Here is a 17,868-nt window from a genome sequence, read left to right as displayed (position 1 = left end):
AAACCCTTGCTGAATTAATTTGGGTGGGAGAGCAAGAAGAACTGGAGGTTGGTGATGAAAGGTTTCTCTTTGGTTTCTTTTTTCCTTTTTTAGGCTTGTGAATCATGATTTCTGCTTTCAAGACCTCTTCCTCTGTCTCCCGAGTCTGCAATTAAATCTTTTCCTCAGTTTTACAGCAGCCTTAATATCTATTTGAAGAAGTAAGTGAAATCAGTTACGTGTTCCGAGTACAACTTTCAGGTCAGTAACCTACATATGACAAAGAATGAAGATTTTACGTAGAATAGTAGTGTTCCATGAAATAAGGAAAAACATGAAAGATGTGGGCAAAACAGCCACAGAGTAAAACACTTCTAACCCCTCCTTCTCTGTCAGCATCAATATTTCGAGGCAAAATGAATGCAAAGAGGCTGTGAGACATCACCAGATGAAAGTAGCTGAGTTTTGGAGGTGGCAGGGTTATTCACAGACTAAATTTAGCCAAAGGAGGTTAACCTCTTTAGGTCAATCCATGGCCAGTACAGAGAAAATGAGAAAGCGACTCATTAAAAAAGCTATTTTGAGCAGAAACTTCATTTTAGGCAATCTGAACAGACTTCTGGAAGAACCTTTCTCTCTCTATTGACTACACTCGGAGTGAGTCTAGGGGAGACTTGCTTTTGCAAAACTCAGTTTCCACTTCTGAAAACAGCCTCAGATGCTATTTCCATCAGGGTAAAAAAGCTGTTTACTGTGTCAATCATCAGAGCGCGTGACCTTCATGGAGAAGTACATGAAAATGTTCAAACGCTTATGTCTGCAAAGAAATAAATCTTCCAATTCTAAATAAATTAATGAAATAACACCTGCCTAATCGTGCATGTGAGCCTGGGACAACAGTCCTCCGACAGGTGGAAACTTCCAGGCAAAAATCTTGAGGAGGGTTAGAATAATAACTTAACTGATCGATGACATATCATTTCAGTTCCTATTCCAGTCCTGATCAAAGCACATAGAAAGTCAGCTCATTTCACTCCACGAAGGAACAGGGGGAGCAGCTGTCCAGTGTGATGGAACCAGCCTTTACTGCTGGAATTGCTAGTGAGACATTACAGGAAGGGCAGCTCAGAGGTTACAGTTAGAGATTTCCCCTGTCCCCTTCTCCTACATTTATCCGTAAGAGTTTTACAAAATAGTATCTGCAGCAAACAACGCTCTGATCCTTCTCTGGTTTAAAAAGGTGCCAACTCTAGCAACTGCAGAGAGCATGAGAGCGCCATGGGCAGAGGGCTGCCACCCTTTAGGTGAACTAAGAAAAAACCATGTTACTCAACAAACTGTCGAATGCCCCTCAGGTCCTGTCAAGGTCAGGTAAATCCAGAAGTGAACATTACCCACGAGACACAATCAGAGAAAACAAAACGAATCAGAACAAAGGTGTATGATTTTTTTTTTCCTGGTGATAGGCTTAAATACCAGTTCATATCATCCTCAAGTATTTCCCAAGAGCAATGACAGGATTATGAAGGCTGAACTTCCCTTATCGCCCACCTGGGGAACCTGTAGGTATGCTGACCCTGAGAAGCATGTATCAAAGCATCATTTCTTTGTTTAAGATGTGAAGTATTCACCTTAGTTTGATTAGGTTATCATCAGTATAAAAAATTACTTTATTTACTTAGGTTCCTTGAAATACTATCAATGCTATGCAAAGTGCAAGGTCACTTTTAAAAGCCATCAATCTTCCTTATACCCAAACCACTAGACAGGCGTGTACCTTTCCCACAGACCTCCTGTTTCACTGTCAAGACCGCTGCTCTTAATCAAGTCACAGAACTACTCTCACATCAACAGGTTACAAGGTCACAAGCAGCCTCTTAGCTTGCTGCAAAGGAGGAGGAGCAGGGATTAGAAGACAGAAAAGCTCTTGTTCACAGGTACTTACTTATCAATATCATCACTTTTGTTTCTACTTCTGAGAAAAGCCAAGATGCCAAGAAGTAACAACTGAAGGCTTTCTTGTCAAGAAGGTATTACAAGGGATTGTATGTAGCTCTTCGATGGAAAACTAAATATGGTTGGAGTTGGGGCTTTTTTTGCTGATCACCTGCAGGTATCTTTTCAACACAGCAAGTTGCTGGACTGAATGTCTTAGTTCAAACAATTGTTAGCCGCGGTATGAAAAGTTCCTGGCTTGGTATGTATATATCTACAGATGAAATTATATGAGTAGCAAAGGATAAAAAGAAAAATTAGATGCCTTCTGTCCTCTGCCACTTTCTCCACATGTGTGAAAGCTGCTTTCAGACTCCAGTATCTCCCTTCAGAGATCACTAGAATATTAGCTCCTGTAACAGAACCAGTAACGAATACATACAAAAGTGAATTTAAAAAGAGTTACTTACATATACCATATGTGTTTCTGAATATGTTCTAGCTGTAAAGGAAAAGAAAACAACAAATTAGTGCTGTAAAATAGAAAAGTTAACTCCACAAGACATCCTTATTCAAGGCTTATTCAAGTTAAGTCCAACATTCCAGAGATGGATCCGTGCAAACAAAAGGAACCTTATTTTGCATAAAGAGCACGCTCCTCCTCAGCCACCCCACTGGAAAGGAGCCTGTAATTCTGGACATAAGGAATCATTCAGGAGCAAATCCCAGGAAAATGCACACAGAACCCTAGGAAAAGTACAAGGCTTCACAGGGAAGTATTTTGGCAATGGAAGTTTTTCCCTTCCTAAGCCTTTCCTCTGTAAAACTTAATTGAAGCTTAGAAACTGCTCCTTTCTGTATGTGCATAACAGCTGATTCTTTACACCTCAAGTTCATTTCTAGGTTGGGGGGGGGGGGGAGGACAGGGCAAGGGGACAGAGAGAGAGAAGGAAGGAAACAGAAACAGGTTCAAACATAAAGTGAATAAACAAAATACGCTGTGCATGTGATACAACCTCCCGCCACGACCCATTCCTGACTGGCTTCTCATTTATGAATAAAATCTGATGACCCACAGAATAAGGTTCTATGTCAAAATAATACCAGTTATTGTTCCAGGGCCTGAACACCAGGCTGCAAATTCCTTGTACTTCCCTCTTTCCTGTTTCGCACATGAGCACTCTGCCATGCAACGAGGGACCTGGCAGAGCTGAACAGTGGCCCTGTCCACCTGTGGAAGGCAGATCCCAGCAAATGTTACGTGATGACCATGTTTTCCACCAGTATGGGGAAAAGAAAGTCGCAGCCTTTTTCCAAGAGAAACTCTTGACCAGTAAAAGAGAACACGCTGTTCACATGACATAGAGCATGTGAACCTTCCTAATTGTTTGGTTTTTTGTGTTCTTTTTTTTTTTTTGTGGTTTGTTTTTAAGCATCATCACAGTAGAAAATAACTTTTTCTAGATGCCCAGGGATTATTCATTATGTGGACAATATTTCTCATATTACTCGTTATGAAGCACCTTTGTATGTGCAGAACAATATGCACACTCACTGCACACAGGCTTGCATTTGTGCAACACGCAGGTGAGAGACAGGGGAGGGCTGGGAGGAAACTCAAGTGCTAACAGCTATAAGATGAAATCACAGACCCATTAAACTGGTCAGGAAGAACGGAGATAGCTGTCCTGCTCTTATTACTTTCCACTTCAATTCCAGAATAATAAGAATCAGAGAGAAAAGAAAAAAAAATAAAAAGAGGAACACACAAACAACAAAATCATAGAGATAGAAAGTAGGAGCAAGAAAGCTCAGAGAGCAAGGAATCCGAGACCTCTGTGCTATGGAACAACAGCTCCATGCCTGGGCAACCAGGGAGATCTGAGGTCGGCTCTGTATGAGATCATTTTTCAAGTGAGACAGGGCTTTTCCTGAAAACAAAGAAACAAGGGAATACAGCTTAGGAAAGCATGACAGGAGTCTGGAGGGATCTGTAGGAGACAAACAGCCTCCTTTAAAACCAAGACTGTACCAGCACCGTGATCAGAAGTGCAGCTGGTACTCACGTACCTTGCTGTCCTCTACCCAGCCCAGGCACTGGGAGCACCAGTACCCCCAGCACCCTCCCCGGGCTCGGGCAGACTCGCAGAGCTTCCAGCCGGGAGTTCACCAGAATCCCCCTTCAGCAGAAGGGGCAAGAGATACTATTCCTGTATTAGGTAGTCCTTTCAGCCCTGCCCCGCTAAGAGAAAGGTGGATGTTGCTGACATGCTGCCATCTCCCCCAGCAGCTTAACAGAGCGAAGAGACACCGTGGGTGCGCCCCCCCCTCCCCGGGATGCAGCCCCCTTCCTCTGGCTCTTTGCAAGCTGCAGCACAGACACAGCAGAGCCTGGTTTGTACAGTTTCCATGGGACGGGATTTTAGCGCGGTGTTTATCGGTCCCTAGCACCGTGAGGATCTGCTAAGGAGTGCACCCTACCTCCTCCGCTTGGTACAGGCACCCTGTGAGATGCGCATCTACTCGTTATTTCATATACACTGCACGGAGGGTTAAAGACATTAATGATTTCAGACAAGATGCAGATGATAACAGCTAAGCGATGTCCAAGCCTCTTTCATGCCTGTTTCTCCTGCTGCATTTTCTGTCTCCATGGGTCACATTGTTCTTTTGTGTCTGTGGTACACAGAAATGCCATGGCGAAGCAGACAACTGCACATCATTTTCTGAGTCAGAGAGGGGGAAGAAAGGCGGGTCACCAGTTCATGCCTTAGTCACAGAACCCCTGGGCTCCGTCAGAGATGTCAAGGAGAAATCCCTTCTGCCCATCCTTGCTGAGCCACCTCCTTCAGGCTAAGGGATCCCTCGCATTTTTCCAAAAGAGAAGCCCCGTAGCACCTTGACACACATTGGAAGGTGTGTGAGAGCCCCCACGGCTGCCGCTCACCCACACACCCGCCGCCAGCCCACAGCAAACCCACCGCTGTGAAGCGCTGGGACATCCCAGGTAGGAAAAGCACTCTGTGAAACCGATTTCTATTCCGATTCAAACATAATCGCACTGAAATGTTACTACAAATGTGCTTGCTGCTGCCAACACCTTCTCCGCTTTTTTAAAGGTAATTAATTAATGCTTTGTTGCTTTTCATCTGCATTAAAGTGACAGGAGGGTTATGGGAGGGCGATTGGTTTTGACAAGGAGAAGTCTGTACGCTTTTTACTATGCGATGCAGGGGAGGGAGATACACAGTGGGAGCTAATCTCACTCCTCCTGCCTTCATTTAAACACAATGTTTAAATGCATTTAAGTGACGAAGGCATTTAACAACCCTTCCCAGAGGGTTCTTCTTGCTGTTTGCACATGAGTTTGCCAAATTTAACGCCATTTTATGGAAGTTGTAAAAATGCTGCTTCCTAATATCTCCTAGCCACCGAAGGCAATTGTCTCATGATGCCATCTCTGAAACGACAAAACATGCTCAGATCCATTGCACATGCACAGTCAGAGGAGAGACTTCTGCCAGCTCAAATGCTGTGATGGAGGAAGAGGGGGAATTCCTTTATCATGGTTTTATGCAAAAATACTTCCAATATATATTAAACCTGTATACTGAAGCAGCACCTAGGAGCCCCGCTCACAGGTGAGAGACCCGCTGCGCTCCAGAGCTGTATAAGCTCATCAGAAAAGGAGGTCTCCTCCCCCAAGGAGCTTACGTCTGAATCCTGAGGCAGGGAACAACAGATGGAGACAGACAGGCAGATGGAAAACAAGACAGCACTGTCTACATCCTCGGCACTGATCTCAGCAGAGCGGTTGCCAAGCTAAAAAGTTCTGACCTGAAGAAAAACTTTCTCAAAGTCTGTGGATAATGGATGAGGGCTTCTGGGCTCGAACTCATGTCAGATTTCAAAATTCCCTCTCCAGGAAGGGAACAGTCTGAAATCCATCTGTGCACTAAAACAGACCCACACCTCAGATGAATCTTTCTCATTCAGAAGATCCTCTAGTCTGAACTTTAAACCTACTGTAGAGTGTCAAGAGAGAGGCTTTCCTGACCGAGGGATTCACGCTGGCAGCGCAAACAGCGCTGGTAAAACCGTTATCTGTGTCAGTAGTAGCAGCCGTCCTGTAGCAGCCTCCAGGGACCTTGACAAGGGCAAGGTATCACTGTGCTACGTGCACGGTGCATGAAGAGACCCTTGGCAGCCACAGGCTTACAGCCTAAATATATCAGCTGGACAATTACCTCCATTCCACAGGCGGTGAAGGGAGATAATTTAAATGATGTGATAGGCGCCTTACCATAAGACCCTCTAGAAAAATGAAGAAGGAATTAGATGAGTTTTCCCTTGTTCATTTTTTTTAACATTCTTTAGATGCCGTGGTCCACCATTAGCATGCATTAGATCCAAGAAAAACCAAAACCAAACAGACAGCGGAGAGGAGATTCTGCCAACGTGTGTAATTGAAGTTGGATAACATTCGGGGTCAGGTATTTCAGGGTATGTGGACACCCTACATGGAAGACCCTGGAATAAAATGCCAACAGTGGAACAGTAGCAGCTTTATCAGAATAGCTTATTCTGCAATATCTGCTCTGATACACCTTGCTCGACAGACAACATTTCAATAATGCTCATCCACCTTGAAATGGGAAGCGGACCAAAAGCTCCTTACTCTCCCTCTTTGCCTTTGTGTTTCTGTGGAAGAAAATATCAGCTGAGAATGCAAATGGGTTCCACTACAGGAGCTGTAATTCTCTGCTGTAGAGATGCTGAATCATTTGAAACCTCCAAGGAAAAAAAAACATTCATGTTCTGAAGAGCACGTAACTAAAAGAAACCTCAACCTGTGGTACTGCAGGCACTGAGAGCATTCATTCTATTCCATAAACCATCTCAAACGTAAAACTTAGTTCACTTTTCCCTTTGACTACTTCCCTACTAGGAAGATGCCCCAGAATATGGCTAAAATGCTTCTTCTAATTTCTAGCCTACTTTTATGTAAGGCCATTTGACATACATTTGGGTTTGTGCCTGTATCTTCCTTTAGTTTCAGTAATCCTTCTCTCCCTAGTAATTACCTCTAATGAATATGCAGACAAGCCGTACAACCTTTCTTAGACATCATCTGTGCAGACTACACAGAGCTCTTTTGGGCTGTGCTATTCAGACAGGCTCTCTGACCGCCTTTGTACTCTTTCTGGGTTTGATTTCATCTTTCATGAGTGCGAGTGGTCTGAAATACCGTCACCAGCAGCTAGCACCAACTTTTGCCATCTACTGAAAGAAAAACATGGGTTCTTTTATTTTAAAGCATGTTTAGTAAACCAGGCCCAGTAAAGGAGGGTGGTCAAGGATGTCCCATGAACCCTACTTAAGGCTACGTAATACTGGGTGAACATGAACAATATTCCGCTAAGACATCACAAACTCGGTTTTCCATAATTGAATCATATACAAAGAAAGGTAATGACTATTTCTTAAGGCAGGAAAGGGCTAGTAACAATAATCCCGAGTACCCTCCTCTCCATTAATCCTCTGAAGCTCTAACACTGAAGCCGAATGATGACAGTTAAACGTGAACGCTAGTTCTGTTTTTGTTGATCATTTTAACAGATGGACTGGGGAAGGTGTGGGTGTGCTGTGAAATGGCAATTACTGCAGGGAGGGAAATGCAGTTGGATGAAAAGGAAAAGAGATACAAATCAAAAAAAGGAACAAAGCAGAGAGAAAGGGAAAAATGAAAGAAAAAAATTCTAGTGACCTTACATTCCACTGTATTTTTCTGCTGAATTCACCAGTGAGATATTGAGGAAATGATCAGTAATGATAACAGCTACATCTGTACTTATTGTACCCAAGCCACTATTCCGCTCAGATCTTTGTAGAAATATCAAATTGATTCAAGTGAGATACTTTCTAGGAATGGAAGCTTCCAAAACCCCCCATATTTATACCCTTTTTGACAGGACACGGCTAAAATAGAATTCAGATCTCTCCTCAAAACGAACTGTCTATTCCCAGCTCCTGCATGGTAAACAAAGAGCTCCCTTCTGCCTGGCGATCCGAGCAGCACACGCAGTGACAGCAGCAGGGACAGCAAACCAAGAGACCCTCCAATAATGAAAATAAGATTGCTGCTAGTAACAAAGAGCTATCCTTTTCTCCTCCTGGCTCTCAGCTCTTGAGTATCTTCTATTTCAAATTCTTACTCACAATTCACTGGTTAGTGCTTGTTATTAACTACCCGATCTGTTTTTTTCCCTCCCTAAGGAAATAAGAGCTTAATTTTGATCAAGAAAAGGAGCAGGGGGAGTGTCACCCTGGGACCCTGATTTAACTTCACTGTTTTCTCTCTCATGCGTGTACATTCTCTGCTGTACTGCACCACTCAAAACATTTAGGGGCTGTGCTCCACGGAAAAACTCAGTTAGAACAATCTGGAGATCCAACCTCTCGTGACCTGCTCCCTGGCATACTCAATCCATCAGCACTAAAATCTTTCAGAGAAAAAAAAACAACAAACCCAACAGAAAACCCGTTATGTTTATATTATGGAAACTAAGCTGGAGAGGGACTCGGTGACTTTCTTGTCATGAAGAACAGCTGTCTCATGCCCCAGGGTACAGCCTTAACTTCTGCAGTGTTCTTTCCGTAAAAATGCTTGGGAAAATATTTTCTTTCTTTCTTCAAAAATCTGTTTAAAAAAGCCCTTTTAAAGTGCCTAATTTTTTTTTTTTTCTACTTATTCAGTCAGTGCTACTTATGTATTGCAAATGTGATGGCTACCGGGTTTGGAAAGGTAGGGACATTAGTAATAGCACGAAGAACTTTTCACCTGTGTCACCAAACAGAGCATGACCTGGTTTCGTACTGAATGAAAGCAAAACCAGCTGCAGCTGTCAGGTAATGCTGTAAAGAGAGTTGTGAAGGGAGTTTCAGTTCCCTTCTTAGCAGACAGGTGTCTGCATCCCAAAAGCACCATCACAGCTGGCACAGACTGATGCTGTTGTTAGCAATCTCAGCAGAGAGGCCAAGCAGTGATCCGAGAGTTTATTTATAAATATTTTAGCAGACTGAAGAACCAGGAGGAGTTTTAAATTTACATTTCTTTATACATACTCCCACCCAGAATCTGTGAGCTTAGTAAATCTGTATAAAATCATCACCACAGCCTGACAATGGGATTTACAAGGGCAATGTACCCATAAAGGCAGACGCCTCCACTGACAAGCAGGCAATCTTGCCTTCCAAAATGATTTTAATTGCTAATTTTTTTTAATTCCCCAAAACATTAACACAGTGTTAATGAAGGATACAATCACTACGCAGTGCTCACCCTTGCAGGGTCTCTGTGGTAGTGATGGGATGTACCCTGGATGCAAAGGCTCAGTGCCGAATGCCAGGAGCTCAGCACTGTGGGACTAATGGTGCTCAGGAACACGGGGCACAAGAGGAAAGAGCAGACGGGAAGACCCTCGCTCTGAAGGCTGCTGGAGGGTAATGCCGAGCAAATGCAAGAGGGAACACAAGGCAGGTTGTGTGCCACGAAGTGAGAAGCCCTCGCTTTTGTCAGGAACGTAAGAAAAGCATACTCTCTCCAATAGCGAAGCTCCAAGTAACAGTCCTAGCGGTTTTGACCTGCCAATGGTTCTATCACATCCCTGACAAACTGCGGTACCAGCTGGGAGAGCCAGACAATTCCGGCGGACTCTGCAGCGTGCTAACAGGTCAGCAGCACCGAGGGATTTCTCCTGAGTGCCCACTGTTACACGGGAGGAGAATTACGGGGCTAGAGAAGAGACACAAAGATAATCTGCCCTCATGATTCAAAAGAGAAGGTAACTGACTTCTTCCTAGACGCTCTACCACCTCCACTCATCCTTCGGTCAGGAGCAAACACACAGCAGTGGCAGCAAATCAACAAGCTACCTTAGTTACTCAACTGTAAACGCAACAAGGTGGCAAATGAAGCCTTGCTCACATGACTCACAGCAAATGCCTTCTTACCGTGAGACGTTTCGAGGCATCCACTTCAATCATCCCCCGCAAAAGGTTCTGACAGTCTGGGGGGATAAAATGTGGCATGTGGAACACTCCACGTTTCACCTTCTCCAACAGTTGCCGCAAGTTGTCGTCATCAAAAGGCAGGGCACCCTGCAGGGATGTGACAAAGTGGTGGATGGGAGAGACGAGCGAAAGGGAAATGGAGTGAGCAAAAGGAGAAAAGCCAGGATAAACGTGGTGAGAGAATGGAAGAGACGAAGTCAGCTCATAATGATTTATTAGAATAAGTGAAAAAAACTTTTTATTTACTGAAAATAAATAATTTCTTGGTGCTGCTATATTTTCTCCAACACAGGAAACAAAACCGAGGACAGTTTTTTTATTAGACCTTTAATTAGAAAATAACTACCAGTATAAAACATAATAAAAAATATGAAATTGCCTTTCCAGGCAAATTCACCAAAGATGCATGGATTCACTTAAATTCAGCTCAAGCTTTTGATCTTCTGGTATTCCTCCTGGGCATACTTTCACAGCAGCAATGTTTACCATCTCCTTATTTTTAATCTTCCCGAGACACATTTATTGCAGACATTGAAAAGGAGGTGAACAGCATTTGAGAGACTTTCCATAAAGAACATCCTCTTCCTGATGGAGCCGTGAAATGACACATCTGAAAGAAACCCTAACCAACACTAGCCTTTGGAAGCTGCAGACGTTCTACCTGTTTAATACACTCTATCCAGTTCTCATGCTGTGGTCAGGTCATCAGTTCCTATTGCTTCCCTACTGCAGCTCACTTACATGAATGGCTTGAGGTTTTTTTAGCGGAAATTACATTTTGAATAGCTCATCAGCTTGCCACAAAAAGTGGCAAAAGACCTACCCTTGCTGCAAGGACAAAAAAGAAAAAAAGAAGTTGAAATCTTTAGGATAACGCCACCAACTGAAGCTGATATCCTTTTATAGCAAGTCTGCACCTTCCTAGATATTCTCACTTCCTTCTTTCACTGCCTAATTCCAGTAAGTGCCGAGCTTCCTCCATTTCCAGGATGGCTTGTGGGAAGCTGCAAGCTGTCAGCTGCTGTGATAATGAAGCTTTAAGTTGTCAGTTCTGGCACCGCTTTTACTACAGTGAGTAGTGCATCTGTATAAGCAACCCTCTGTCTACAGCTTACGGACCAACAGCTCTGTTTACGGCCGCCTCAGAACACCCACCTGATGGACCCGCGGCTGGGCACTATTTACTGTCGTCTGTTCGGTCCAGCGGCCTCGAAGAGAGAGCCTCCCTTCTGCACCACCCCCTGCGCTACCTACTTCTGTCCTAACCCTTCCAGACTTAAAGAAAAATCAATTCTGATCGCTCAGGACACTGGCTAACGCAATTTAAGCCCCGATGAAGTCAGCAAGGCTGCTCTGTGGAATTTCCTGAAGGTAACAACTACAGCTCTTTTATTACCACCACCCGCCATTATAGCTTGAGACTTCTTGTAGGGTTTGTCCTGACATAATTAACCGGAGAGCTCCGCGCTCTCCATCTGTAATAGATGTATTTCGATCATCTCGCAGGCTCGTGTATCTACATAGGAACAGACAAAGATGTACCGACAGAGGGACACCAAATCTTGACAGAGAATCTCCCTGAAAATGAAATGCCCGCTCCTACAAACCCTAACCATCTTGACACCTTCTCTCTTCTACTCTTACGAACTCAAGAAGTTAATACTAAGAGCTCATTATACAGCTCTATTCTGTGATGAGCCATGAAAATAGCTGCTCAGGAGCAATAGATGACCGGGTGCTATGTAGTTAGATGGTTAAAATTCTTCCCTAGCAACATCAAGATAAAGAATCTACAACTTAAAAAATGTCAGTGAATTTTAATGACTAAAAAGAAAAAAAAAAGGAGTAAGCTCAGTTAAGGGGAATTAAAGCATCATACTGCGACTACTTTGAGGTATTTTGATTTGGGCCATTAAAAAATTATAATATTTTTTTAAACAAAAATCTTTTACAATTTTCAAGTATTTTAAGGAAAAATAATGTGCAGAATGTAACTCTGATTGGACGTTGTACAAGTGCTTTTGCCAAATAAAACATTTAAGTGAAGTAATTAGTTTTACTAGGAAATCTACAAGGCCATCCAAATTTGACTTCAGGCTTGTTATTTTTATAATTGTAGATGATCATCTCAACTATTATAGATATTAAAAACTTAACATGCATATAAAATCTATTTTCATATACAGTATTCAATCTGCACATGGAATACGCTTATATGAACATAAAGTATATTTTCCTACATTATACTATTGAAATTGAGAACAAATGCCAAGCCTATCTGCCTTCAGCTGGACATCCAGTTGCTGTATATTTAGGAGTATTACATTACCACTGCAAATCAGAACAAATCCCACAGAGAGCTGAAACTTTGATCGAAAGAAGGATAAGCTACAAGATACCACATTTTGAATACTAAAGAAAGTATTACTGAGCCAGATGGAAACTAATTTAAACTTTGTACTACTGGCTCAGTTTTATATTCCCAAGTGTACCAAATTAAAATGTAGCTCAATACTTGCATGAAGCAAAATTGTTGCACTCAAATCTTCTCTTGATAAAACACTGCAGTTAATGTATGCATATACCTACTGAAACACATCTATACATACAGCAGAAAAAACAAACGCTTCCCCGAACCAGCCATATTTTGGTCCTGTGAAGGACAACTTATTTGACACTCTCTGTATCCTGCAGCTGTAATCCTGCACATCCTTTCCAGCCAAAAAAATGTGCTGCAATATCACAAAACAGCAAAGAGCTTTTATGGAGACAAGTTTTTGATGCTTGCCTATGCTCTCCTGTGCAGGGCAGCAGCATTTCAAAGCAGCAGTGAAATATTCCTCCTGCTTTTCCTTTGGGACTGATGTAGAAGTAAGAGAAAAGGATGCAACTGAGAGGTACAAAAATAGAGGAAGTAAAAAAACCCATCTGTTCATGATGTCAATAGAATCGCCATTACATACAGCAGCATTTTTGGATTTTTCTTTTCTTTTTAAAGGATAGTGCAAGGAAGATGACTCACCACTAGCAACGCAAATAAAATGACTCCGCAGCTCCAGACGTCTGCTTTCCTTCCATCGTATTTTTCTCCCTGCGCAGCAATGACACAGAGGTTCAAAAGACTGCTCGCTAGTAAATGAATTAATTATCCTTGAAGAACATGAGAGGGGAGAATGGGAAACCCCACATTTCAATTCAGCTACGTGCTTCCCAAGTTGGCCTTCCCAACTAGAAGGCCATGACACAGCCCATTAATTGAATTTTTATGAACATCAGTTTACAGCCTTTTCTGGCATCTGTGAGAACAGGCTCAGAAGTAGGGAGCAGGGTAGGAATGGTCAACAACTCACAAATGACTAGACCTGGCACTCAAACAGTGTCAGAGGGGCATTAAGGACACCAAGAAGGTGTTTTTCTCTTCCCTGGTTCTTCAGGGAGCTTGTCACCAGTCATATTATTTGCGAACTCACAGCACTGTCTGGACAGTCTCTTCTGTACGCTCCCTGCTCAGCTTTACATTAAAGGTACGCTTTAAAAGATGGGAACCTTGAGCACTGAAATCTTGGGATACTGATTTTCAGAGGACAAAGGGAGAGTAGAGGGAAAGGATAGTTCGTATTATTTAAGAGAAGCCAACACCACTGACAGCCAACCCCCGTTCTACTGAAATGACAGCTACATCAGAGACAGGGAAGCGTAGGGGACTGCGTCCCCTGGGCGGAGAGATCAAGCTCAGCAAGGCTTCTGTGTTTCTGTCTGATCACATGGCATGAAGGGTACTGCGAGAACAACACACCATCATTTCCCTCATATGGTCGATGTGGCTTGATTCAGGGCTGAGCCAAACAAACAAGACCATAGTCAGGTTCTTGTGTGCTTTCCAGTGTTGTCTGCCTTGGACGGACTTGCTGTACAGAGGGTTCATCTGCGTCCTGGCAACAAATGACACTTTAAAAAATATATTTATACACACCAGTGTTAACAACTTACCCGAATGACTTCAGGGCAAGCATAATGTGGTGATCTGAAACACAAAATACAGTCAAATGAGCATGTAACAGCCTGGTATTTATGGATTACGTGCATTTCCATTTTGTTTAGCAGAATCACGATCGGCTCGCTTATACAGAACGCAAGTGTGCAAAACCAGCAGATTTTTCCTTAACTCAACGAGAAAACATTTCTAAGAAACTCAGAAAATGGTCAAAAACTAGCATAATTCACAATTCTGTGGCCCTACTATGAATTTCTTAAAAGCAAGGCAAGAAGAGAAGACGCGGCATATTCTGTGACTATATAGAATTCCAGCCTTCTAATGCCACCCTTGAGCTTGGCCTTGTATCTAATTAGAAGGAAGGCCCACGCTGGGTAGCCTTTTGTAAGAAAAAAGACAGAACAGTATTTTCAGACCAAACACATGCATCCATAAAGCACGTTTTGCATTTCGTCTGCTAAGACTGCTCTCAATTACTCCAGCGCTCATAAAAACTGCTGATTTCAAGACTTCAACATCCTTTTTTTTCTCTTTTAAAACACTAAAAAAGATGGAAAGTAGTACTATTACCTAGTGGGTTAATATATTCTTTTTGCATCCTTCTACCCATATATTTCCAGTTTGATTCCTCACTGAAAATAGTTAATTACTACAGCTTGCCAGGTAATCATTTTAATTCCTAAAGATTATAGCCATGGCTATTTATTTTATAGTCTTCATTTAAGTAACTTGACAAGTAAAAGGGATGCAAACTGTCTGAGATCTGTGTGCAAATCACGCTATTGTTTATACTGACACCTCCCAGCAGTCTCTGAGCCTGCCTTCATTTGTGCATTTGTTTCTTGTGACAAACGCAATCATGGCTGGGCAATACCTGTCGCACGAAGTAATGAGCAGAACAGAAGCGCAGTGAGGTTAGCTTTGTGCTAAGGTGCTAAAATAATGCCCAGTGAGACAGCCAATTAATTGAATTTCCATACACACTACATTTATCTTATGGCAAAATACCATCCCGTGGGCATGGAACGCCCTGATTTGGTATCACAGCTTTTGGCAGACCATGATAATAAACTCAGGGCACACTTGGGACTGCAGCTGCCTTGGCAGCAAAGCTGAAGCAGGGAGAGAGAAACGCAGTTGATCCCTCACCAGTTTTAGGAAAGATGGAATTCAGAAGTTTAGAGCAAAATTTAATCCACACACCCCCATTTAAGAGGTTATTGCAGGTATTCTAACCAGGTCGCCCTGCTCAGTAGTGATCCCAAGTGTCTTAATTTAGATTGGATTTTAAAAACCTCCATCGAGAGTAAAAGCAGACAACGAAAGGAGAGCTGCCCTCGGGGTGCTGGCCAGGGTGGGCTCTTGGGAGACCAGAAGGATGGACGTGTGCTCCGTGGGCAGGACGGACACCGGGGCTCTCCTGGCAGCTCTGCCACTGGCAGCCATATGGACACAATTACCTGACATTTGTAAAAGCTGCAGCTGCCCACAGTTTGGAAAAGGTGACCAGACCCTCACCACAAGTCTACTCCCCTGACTAAAGCACGAGCAATGCCACCACAGCTCTCGTACCTCACAGAAGTCGGCGTGACTGAATTCACAGGGATTCGTATAAAGCTTTAAATTTTTACAGCAAAAGCTTCTGTAGTAACAACGAGTGTGATGGCAACAATAATGAAATAAAGCTAAAGCAGTCAGTAATGTTAAAAAAATTATTGCTTCTGGACTAAGCGGGGGCTGATTCAGGGGACTTGCAGCATACTGCTGGCCACTGCTGGCCACTGCTGGCGTGAGAGTGGGGCCACAGCGAGACACTGAATTCCTTCATGTTATATACGTGTTCCCAGCCCTCCAGTGTGTATCAATCCCTGTGAATTTGCTTCTTTACAGCAACCCAACAGCTACTCTACACCTCTTCTTTTTAATACCCCTGAGCCTTAACCACTAAAGAGTCATGTCACTGGACTAATACATGATTTCACAAGCTTTTAGAAGCCAAGTTAAATTATTCTTGTGAGCATGCTTGGCTATGGTGGTGTCTTTTCTTCATATCATAAAACCAGTGTATATTGTACAGGTCATCCTTAAGGTACACACAAATCGGAATGAAGGAGCAGCACCAGAACCGGGCCTGCAGCCCAGGCCTGGAGAAGCAGAGCCCGCTTGCCTTTCCTACAGAGGGTGACTCGTGAGGACACACGGTACATTAAACAGCTACTACAGGTGGTGTCTGCGGCTGAGCTAGAAACTTAAGCCAGCCCTCTCAAATCCTGCCAGGTATCCTGTACAGTTCAGCATCGTCCTTCAGCACAATACTTTTTGGGTGGCCATGCCATCTAGGGCACACTGGAAGAGTCGGTATCAACTTGCAGCGTACTTCTGAGTGTTTATTTATATATGACGACTCCAACAAAGCTTTCAGAACGCTTAACTGTGGATGCTGAGCAAGGCAACCAACCTGACAGCTTCCTGTGCTAACATCTTTGAAAAGAAGGTGAGTGTTGGGAAGAACCAGGACAGGTATGTACCTCTTCACGTGTCCCACTAGCAAATGTACTCAAAGCCTTCACCCTGCTGAGGCCAGCTGTAGGGCAGTGGAATCTGCTAGGTGTCTTACAAGGCACAACTGAAATTCTGCTAAATTCTAGGAGAACGCGTGGAGAAAATGCTGTAATAAATCCTTTGAGCAAGTTGGATTGATTCAATCATTCAACAGCTGCACTGCAACTGCCCAGAGAGCACAGGTTTCTGGCACAGCCATTTGGAATTCCTGCCAGCACACACTAGCTAGGTATCTGCAGCATTGCCTTGGCTAACAGCTCTAAAAGGGATCCTCTGGCCAGCCACAATCCATAGAAAACTCATTTCCATGCTGCCAATCACAGAGCAACTTCAACTGCCTTAAAGAGAAACCTGAAATTTAATAAAAGATCTATTTATCTTTCTACAGAGTCATGAATATTTCTTTGGCTCTTATCACTAATTATTCAATATACGTGTGTCAAGAGCAACATTCCCTGCCTCTTCCCCTAGGCCATCCCCTCATCGTTCAGCGACATCTCTGTGCAGCAAAAGCCACAATCTGCCCTTGATAACAAATAAGTGTATCGCTCAGCAAGATCAAGAAGCAGTTGCTGCCTGCGGGTACTGCTGCAAAAAAAGCACTGATGCTGGCAGTGTTTATTTCAAGGGTGATGTGGATTTTCCCAGGCTAGTCTGCCTGGGGCAGGAAGGGCTCTCTGAACGGTCATTCACAGCTATGACTCTAGGACACTGTAATCTTAAGGACCTTGGGAGACCCTAGCAAAGCATTTACGTGGGATTTCAACCAGAGGAAATAAGCCAGAGTGCCATGGTGAAATCCAGGACAGCCCTGGGCAGGTAAGTCAGGCATTCAGAAAGAAACCTATATATCCTCGATGCATCTATCCTGAATTTCACCTGAGAAACTAGAAAAGTAGTTCTTGATCTGTGCATAGCAAGATACAGCGCAGCTACAGTAGACCTGAGACCACCGGGGCCACGTCTTCAGAGCAGAAGTGACGTGCCTGTGACCTGCGGGTCCCATTATGCAGGTAAGAGAGACCTGCACCGTGCACACACAGATCAGCTGCCCATGCACGGTTTCTCTGGGGACTGATGGCAACTGCTTTTGCAGAGAAGCAGCTGGCTGATCAGGAAGCACAAGGAAAGCTGTGTGATCCTACTCCACAGTGTGACAAATCATGTGTTACATTGCCTCATGGGCTCCCAGGTCCCATCAAAGACGAGTGTCCATGCCTGGGTCCTTTGGTCCTATATATAGATGGTACTATTTGAGGAAGAAGAAAAGCTTCTTTGAGTGCCATTCTTCAGGCCTCGCAGCTGGAGGCACAGCTTCTGCAGAG

General features: G+C 43.5%; 1 protein-coding gene across 15 annotated transcripts in view; it reads right to left on the bottom strand.

Moving 5' to 3' along the window:
• Window positions 1–17,868, bottom strand: part of BRSK2 (BR serine/threonine kinase 2) — a 315,722-nt gene that overhangs the window by 60,492 nt on the left and 237,362 nt on the right. For all 15 annotated transcript variants that reach the window (XM_027808783.2, XM_027808785.2, XM_027808786.2 and 12 more), the window contains exons 6-9: window positions 13,978–14,011; window positions 13,010–13,078; window positions 9,928–10,074; window positions 2,385–2,416 (exon numbers count right to left, since the gene is read on the bottom strand). In XM_027808783.2, the coding sequence (XP_027664584.1) occupies window positions 2,385–2,416; window positions 9,928–10,074; window positions 13,010–13,078; window positions 13,978–14,011 (282 nt within the window). The remainder of the gene's footprint in view (window positions 1–2,384; window positions 2,417–9,927; window positions 10,075–13,009; window positions 13,079–13,977; window positions 14,012–17,868) is intronic.

The sequence above is a fragment of the Falco cherrug genome, chromosome 10, assembly GCF_023634085.1.
Source record: "Falco cherrug isolate bFalChe1 chromosome 10, bFalChe1.pri, whole genome shotgun sequence".
NCBI classification, from domain to species: domain Eukaryota; kingdom Metazoa; phylum Chordata; class Aves; order Falconiformes; family Falconidae; genus Falco; species Falco cherrug.
This window is presented reverse-complemented; position numbering and strand designations above follow the sequence as displayed.